Source organism: Leptodactylus fuscus, chromosome 1 (assembly GCF_031893055.1).
Source record: "Leptodactylus fuscus isolate aLepFus1 chromosome 1, aLepFus1.hap2, whole genome shotgun sequence".
NCBI classification, from domain to species: domain Eukaryota; kingdom Metazoa; phylum Chordata; class Amphibia; order Anura; family Leptodactylidae; genus Leptodactylus; species Leptodactylus fuscus.
The window spans coordinates 195,465,685-195,474,141 of NC_134265.1; the positions used below are offsets into that span (position 1 = coordinate 195,465,685).

Sequence of the window (8,457 nt, forward strand, 5' to 3'; positions counted from 1 at the left end):
AGAATCAGCACCTTGTAGAGGCCGCTATGACATATGCAAACAATCAGTATAGGAAGCGTAACCACTTCATAACTAGGCCATATTCCCTGGTTCATGATGCTAGGGCTAGAACCTGTGATGTGACCATGGTGGGGACATTTTTTTTTTTAATTTAACTTTATTTTTTGCCTTAATTTTATTTTTTTCACATTGTGCATAAGCGCATAATAGACTTTTGGGGGCATTTCAACATTACTTTTTTTTTTTTTTTTTTTTTTTGCTGTTGTTCCCTGTAGCTGAAGATGATATGTTAGCCCTAGTTACAGGAGCAATACAGCCAGGTTTAGACTGGCCCATAGGGGAGCAAGTGAATCTCACATTAGGCCCTAGCCCTTTAACTCCTAAAGGAGTGGTATTGGAAAGGTACACTAACTACAATACATATGGATATGGAGCATTTCACACAGACTATAATAAACTGGGTGGAATATTTAAAGGGATCCTATCATTCACACACAATTTTTTCTAGGTAAAACATCGGAATAGCCTTAAGAAAGGCTATTCGTCTCCTACCTTTCGTTGTCTTCTCCGTGCCGCCGTTTGCTTACAATCTCGGTTCTTGTTGGCATGCAAATTAGCTCTCTCACAGCACTGGGGCGGGCCCAAGAGCTCAAACAGCACTGGGGGCGTCCCCCATGCTGCGAGAGAACTCTCTCCAGCGCCGCCTCCATGTTCGTCAGCAGCGTCCTCTTCAGCCTCTTCTTCCGGCGGTGGCTTGTAACTTCTAGGCCTCAGGCCTTGGGCAGAGCAGACTACACATGCCCACAGCCCGCGAGAAAATGGCCGCTTGCACAGTATTTTAAAGTGGTACCTAGAAAAAAATTGTGTGTGAGCGATAGGATCCCTTTAATATTACCATATATATATGGTAGATGCCCTGGGTTGTTGAGACGACATTTATGAACAGAGGCAGGTGGACCACAATCCTCCCTCCTAGGCCTGGTCTCCTTGCTATTATCATTATTCATCTTACTGACAGAGATAAAGGGGCCCTAGACTAAGGAAAGAGCAAGTCAGCAGGTTGCTGAGAGGCTCACAGGACAGAAACAGTCTAAGGTAAGGGCTAGGTACCAGGCTAATACTGAAAAAAAAAGTGTCAGTGCAGTTTTTGTGAGCTACCAGAATGAATTTAGGTGGTCCCTAAGCATGCCTGCTGATAAATAGTGCACCTTATCAATAATAGTGCTACCTTCTAAATCGTTCCCCTATAAGTAATAGTCCCCTTATAAATACCCCCTTTATCAGTAATAGCCCCACCTTATAAATAGTTCCCCCTTTTAAATAATAGTCCCCACTTATAACTAATAGCCCAATTACACATAATAGTCCCCCTTTTTATAAAACGGGAACTATTATTCATGGAGTCAATTATTTACAAGGGAGAACTACTATAAGGGGGAAACTTATTGTTAAGGGGGCTGTCATGTAAGTGAATTATTATTAATAAGGGGGAAACGTTTATTTACAGTTGGGTTCTTATATGGGTGAACTATTATTTGAAGAACAACTATATAAATTTGGTATTATTGTAATTGTGTTAACCCAGAGAATACATTTATAACTTTGTTTGTGAAGCACAGTGAACAGCGCCCCCCCCCCCCCCCCCCACACACACACACACACACACAAAGAGTTAGTAAAAGTTCATGAATTGAAATGGCAGGAATCAATCGAGTATTGCATTTATCTCATGATTTCCCACTCGAAATGTATACAATATATCTGCACGGTTTTATATGTACCGGGTAACTGAGCTAATGCCCTGATTTTTGTACAATATATAAGAATAATATATAACTTTGCTTTTTTTAGACTCCGGATTACCAAACAAAGAAGACTGAAACCAAACAACTTCGGAACAAACTGTTTCATATCAAAAGGATGGTAAACGATTATGACAAAGGAAGGGATTGATGAACAAAAACAAAGACGCAATGTTAGAAATGTCCACCAGAGGGAAGCTAATGCCGGCATTTTATAGATTTAAAAGACAAATGAATTTGAATGAGAAATGCCTTTTTGAAATTTTGCAGCTTTAAAGGATTGTATCCATTAAAAATATTTTCATTTGTAGTTTAAAAAAAAAAAAAAAAAAATGTGGACCAACCTGAGACTAGCTAGATCTCAGCCCTTTTCAGGCGGAACCCATTATAAGACTATGGGGTCCGCATATTTCCTAAGGTAACCGCTTTTTTTATACCGATTAGGTTTCCGCTTAGGGGGTCACCAAGTGGACCCCCGGAATGGAAACCCAAGCGCAGATGTGAACCTAGCCTAAGACTAGTTGCAGACGGCTGTGTGAATTTTGTGATCAGCAAACTAGTAATAAGGGCTAGTTCACACGTGAGTATAAGGGGAGGTTTTTGACAGCAGATTTCGCGTCCAAAACCTCCCCTTATAATGGTGGTCTATGGAGACCGCCGGGCTTCTGTTCTCCGCTAGCGGCGAGCTGCTGCGCGGGCAGTTCACGTGTGAACTAGCCCTTAGTGTTCAGTTTTTGCGGACAGTGTCCTCAGTGTGTGTTCAGTGTTTCTTCAGTGCCATATGTCCGCCGCAAAAACTGACTTCAGCGTGTGATCCTAGTTTGCGGATCCACCAAAGAAAAACACGAGACATCTATTGAGTACATCAGTGTGCCGTCCTAGGTTTTTAGTCTCCCATAAGTTTCTATGGGTGAGCCCGATCCGCAAAAACTGAACAGAATTGGAAATGTTCTATCTGATACAGAATCACGACTAAGACACTGATCAGTGAAAAACATGGCCGTGTGTATGCATCTATAAAAATGAATGGGTTAGTGTGAAAAACAAAGATTTCGCCCACGGTCGTCTGCAGGGGCATTATGCTCCATTTCCTTTTTTTTTCTGTCTAGCTTTACAATTACTAATGACATTTTACATAGCAAACATGATTTATTTAAAAAAAAAAAAAAAAAAATGTGAGTACACACACATTTAATAAGTTAAAACATTTTGTATTTTTTTTTAAGCCAAATTTGCTAGGATGCGCATATATTTAACAATCCAAACATCATTTTAAGACATGAATTTTTGTAAAATACATGTAATTTTAAGCTTCTGTTCAAAGACTTGTGAATACTGATCAGGCATACATTTGGGGATTTATCCTAATAAGACTTTCAGACATAAAGGGGTTGTCTCATTAAAGACACATTAGGAGATACACCACCAATGTGCAAACCACTTTAAAGCTCTTCAGCTAAATGTATTTTAAAAAAATATAATTAAAATTATAGATAGAGAAATGCGTTGTTTAAATAAGGGCTGTGGAGTTGGTGGGCCAAACCACCAACACATACTTCACTAGTTTTGCACAGCCGGACTCCAGCTCCAGCACCTTCATAAATGGCAGCCATAGTCAAACAGAAGCAGTGCAGATCATCTAATTCATTACATAAGTGGCTGAATTCCCTTGAAAGTAGATATACAGCAAACTATGCACCTAATTACTTACACAATATTAATAATGTATTAATATCAATTAAAAGAATCATTTTATTTTGAAACCAGAATTGTACTTTTTTTTTTTCTATCTCCAACTCCACCTCTGTGGTTTATTTCCTGTATGCTTTCCTTCCCTATTTGCTGCACTCAGCTTTGAAACCCCATTAAAGGGACTGCAGTTGCTAGGCAGTGTGTCCCCAGAAACCAGTCATTGTTGCAAGTGAATACGTTTACTGGCATAGAGGGATGACATTAAGGCACACATTTGGTGCAAGGCACTTTCTTGCACTTAACTTGCGCCTCAAGCTCCAATCCGCACCTCACCCACCATATTCTGCGAATGTGAGCAGTAAAGATTTGGGACTTTGTTAAGACTCTTTATTATTGTTTCTTTCCTCACTCTCCTGGAATTCATTCCAACTTTTGGAAGATTATAGAGTGAAAATATACATTTTTTGTTGAGCTTTTATATCTTTATATACTATTTTTGCACAACATATTATTATAAGGTGTTCTTTGTTGTGTTGATGTTTTATACTGTAAATAATAAATCACATTTATGAAACACCAGTTTTAAAAAACTGCATATTACCATAGCATTTTAATGTAAATAAGCAAGTTTTGTTTTGTTATACACTGTCTACCAATAAGTATTTGGACACCTGTGGTAGAATAGAAAAACAACATTTATTCATATTCAATAGTTGGTAGAACCCAGCAGATGCTTCCTTACAGATGTTATTGATTGACACAATACTCCCAGATGCCTGTTGAAACTCCTGGTGTATGTGAGCCATTGGTTGGGTACGGTTTCTCTGGCCATCACTCATCAGGTCTCTACCTCCAAGTTTTTTGGGGTCTGCTGACTCGGGGTACATTCCAATAATCACCGTTCACCTTCCACTTCATAATCACATAGGCCACTATTGATTTTGGGTAATTCAGTTCGCTTGCTTTGTCCCTTAAAGGGGTATTCCCACGTCGCATACTCACCAGTCTTCACTCCTGTAAAATCTTCTTTCTTCCTGGTTTCTTGCATCATTTGGTGGGCGGGGTTTTACATGCAACATGCCATTTAGCTCCACCCCCAAATTAGCATGTAGCTCCGCCCACCCATATTGACTATGAAGTACAGGCAGCAGCAACTCCATTCTGTGTTACATACAGAGACTGCCTGTCTCTGCCATAATGAACACAATTGAATTAGCTAGCCTGATAACTGGGAGAACAGAAGAAATGAAAGCAGCTCCTCTCCCCTGATAGCAGGACCTAGGTCACATGGTGTAGACACAGGAATATCTAGATACACAGGCTCGCTCTCCTGCACTTAGCCCCTCCTCCCTGAGAGCAGCAGATACATAACTTGACTTTTGAGCAGATACGTCAAGGGCTGTGTCCACAATGAATTGAATAAAGTAAGATAGTGGACAAACAAAGCAGTTTTGCTGAAGCAGTGTATTCAGGAAAAGTCTTACATCCACATTAACAAGTAGTATAGATAGGATCCTTGTGATGGGACAACCCATTTAAGGATCGACCATTTCTGTGGTACCCAACAATTACTTCTTTCTCGAAATTGGACAACTCTGCACTTCCTGGCATCTTGCATGCAACTAATGCCAATGCGGTTTCCTGCATGATATTTAACGGCAGAAGGCGTGACACCGCAGATATCGTCATTTGCATGGCTGTCCAAATACTTATTGGTAGACAGTGTATATCCAGGTTCAGGAAATAGCAGCTGTAAAGAGACCAAAGCATTGGTGTCAGCAGAGTGTCCTTTTCTTTACTTGCATGCTTGCTGTTTACATCAGAGGTTCTCAAGGCAGGGTACGGCCAGCTGTCCTTGGGGGTGCAGTTGGCCCAATGATAGTTTGTGGGGTTCTTTTAATGTAGGGGACACTATAGGACATTATACTGTGTGGGGGCTGTTATGTCTCTGTGAAGTGTGAAAGCCATTATCCTACATATAGGGGATCTGGTGGTGCCATTATACTGAATGTGGGGTCACTGAGGGGGCCATTATACTATATGTGGAGGCACTGAGCTCCTTTATAATAATAATAATAAAAAAGCCTTTTATTAACATTTAAGTAATTGCTACTTTGGTGGTACTTGGTTGAGACATTTTCTCATCAGGAGGTACTTTGCTTGAATAGGTTGAGAACTGCTGGTCTACACAATTTCAGCTGTGCAACATAGTGGCTCAGAGGTTAGCACTGTTGTTTTGCAGTCCTGGGTTTAAATCCAGCTAGGGACAACTGCTTGGAGTTTGCATGTTCTTCATCCAATTCTCCGAAGATATACTGATTGTGAAATTAGCTGGATGATGACATTTGTAAATATGCGCACAAGAGCTACAGCTCTATCCAATATCTGATCAGCTGGGGTGGCAATAGTCAAACCCCTGAGGTTATATTCATGCTACTGTTCTTCTATCCATCATAGAATCAAAACAACAGTTCTGACAAAGGAAAAGAAAAATAAGTAAAACTTGATGTTTAGTAGATATGCTTTAAAATAACTGGATACATTCCCAGCAATGAATGTGCTTTAAAATAGCATGCAGGTAGTTTAAGGACTAGAAGATATGAAGGATTGTGGGGAGACCTTTCACAATCAAAACAACTGACTGAGGAAAAAAAAAAAAAAAAAAAGGATACAGCGGTCTAATGTTAATGAATAGACTACTCTTATTTACAGGAAATGTAACCAAGAATGTATATTGTATGTATGTATATATGTATTGAGCCAGATATTTTTCACCAAATTCTTGGTCCATTAAAGCTACACACCTTTTTCTTAGAATCCACAACCACACGTCTAGCAAGTTGAAAAATTTTAGCCTAAACTGTATGCACCATGTATACGCCATTGTCTAATCTCAGCCACAATAGTAAATCTGGGTCATTGTGTTTTATGACTGGGTCATTATACTATAAGAGACTCGAACCAAACCTTTGCCTGTTCTTACAAATCTGCACAATTTTTTTTGTCTCTTATTATTCATATAATATGATGTGTCAAAATCTGAACTTTAGTATCTGTACATTTTAAAAATATAATAAACAGTGTGATTGTACGTGTCTACTTATTCTGTGTGTATATCTATAAAACAAAGAGGGGCCCCAGAGAGCAAATATTGGATTGGAGCAAGAACACTGAGGCAATACTATCAATGACACAATATGAAGTATCGTAACAGTCCTTGCTTGGAAAACTACTTTCTTGTAACTATTGGCTTCTTGGGGTATGAGACTTATTTAGTCACCCCACTACCCTAAAACAGTTTGAGAATTAAGTCAATAGAAGAAAAAAATTCTTTGCCAACATCATCCAAATAAGTTACCACTCCTCACCCTCTTAGTAAGTAGTGTTCCACAACTACTGTAGCTACTACAAGAAGTAAGGTGATTTCACAATGGGAGATACACCTAGATTACACCACTCACACATTACCTGGTATCTTCTGGAAAACCTGAGGGGATCATTGAGCAAAGTGAAGATCAAACAAACATTGGGTGAAGGGTAAAACAGACAAAGGTTAGTGGAAAGGGAGGGTAACCCCACAGTAGACTGCACGGTTATGATAACTATTACTGTTTTTCAGTTGGCATGAGACAGTTGATCTATGACTGCATATTCATGTGATCTATATATTTGTGTGATTCTCAGGTCTGAAAGTATCTAGTATCTGTTTTTATTGTACACTGTAAGCTCAAATTAAAATAAATAAGGAAACACTTTCTACCAGTACGTAAAACTTATTATTGAAATTGGCACTGCTTGCTGGGTACTTGTACTGTATATAGTTGGCAGAACTTCAAAGGTCCTAATAGAGTTCCTGAACTGCCATGGGTTTATTGTCCTCTACTCATAGGATGCTGTGAGCTCTATTCCCTAAGAGGTGTAATAGGTACAGAAGATTTGCACATCACACAGACCATACTTTTGGATGCCATATCATCATAAGGGATAATATCAATACTATGTTAATAAGCACAAAAAAAAAAAACACTTCTCATATCTGTGTTTTTTTTTCTTTTTTTTATTAATTATTATTACTTGTTTTCAATCTGACATTCCTTCTTTGGCAATATTCCCTTCCACCCATTTTTGGCATTAACAGAATGTTTATACACACAAATTTAAGAGTAGAAACACACATTGAACATAGGCATCACACAAACACAATAACCTCTGCCTGTCAGGAAAAAAAACCGCAGTCAACAAAAACATTTATTGATTTGTAGTCTGGATCTTTGGTGCCAAAATGGGCAACACAAGGGTTTAGTGGACAAGTAATACACAAGACATGATCATATTTTCAAAATATACATAGTAAATTGTTATATATGAATAGATAAAAACTGTCTGAAAGCAATCAAAACAAGTAGTGGTTATTCTGGACACGGTGCTTCAAAAATACCAGTAAGAACATTTGACTGCATTTACAGAAAAAAAAAAAAAAAAAAACTTTAGAGTTCACCATTTCTATTTTTAATAGCAGCTAGCGCATTTAAGATTTTCAGTAAGGCCGGTGCCCTCGTGCTTTTGGCACAGCACTTTATAGTCACTACCGAATCCCATCCACACTTTGCAGAAAAATACGGGCAGCGGACACTGTGTGATTTCCAAAGCCATGGTGGTTTTGGAAATTGTAGCATGTCAATTATACCTAAAAACGCCAGTGATTTCCCTATAGGTATAACTGAAGCAGAAAGGTTCCCTATGTGAACTTTCTGTGTAAAGCACTGTAGGAAAAAACATGATGTATTGCCATGCTTTATCCAGCAGCGCTTTTTTGCTTCAACTGGCTATGTGGGGCCTTAGACTTTATATGTATAGTCTTGGAGAGTGAGTAAGCCACATTTTTCCAATGTGACATTTATTTTAAAATTTATCATCTAGCATTGACCACAGTGAAAAATCTGTTCAATTTATGCTGCACAAA

At 38.8% G+C, this 8,457-nt stretch overlaps 1 protein-coding gene across 1 annotated transcript in view; it reads left to right on the plus strand.

The window, feature by feature from the left end:
* The window catches only part of LOC142213161 (occludin-like), a 38,260-nt gene extending 36,057 nt beyond the window's left edge, over positions 1-2,203 (plus strand). The window contains exon 8 of the mRNA XM_075281394.1: positions 1,852-2,203. Within this exon, the coding sequence (XP_075137495.1) occupies positions 1,852-1,953 (102 nt within the window). The 3' untranslated portion in view covers positions 1,954-2,203. The remainder of the gene's footprint in view (positions 1-1,851) is intronic.
* Positions 2,204-8,457: the final 6,254 nt, after the last annotated feature.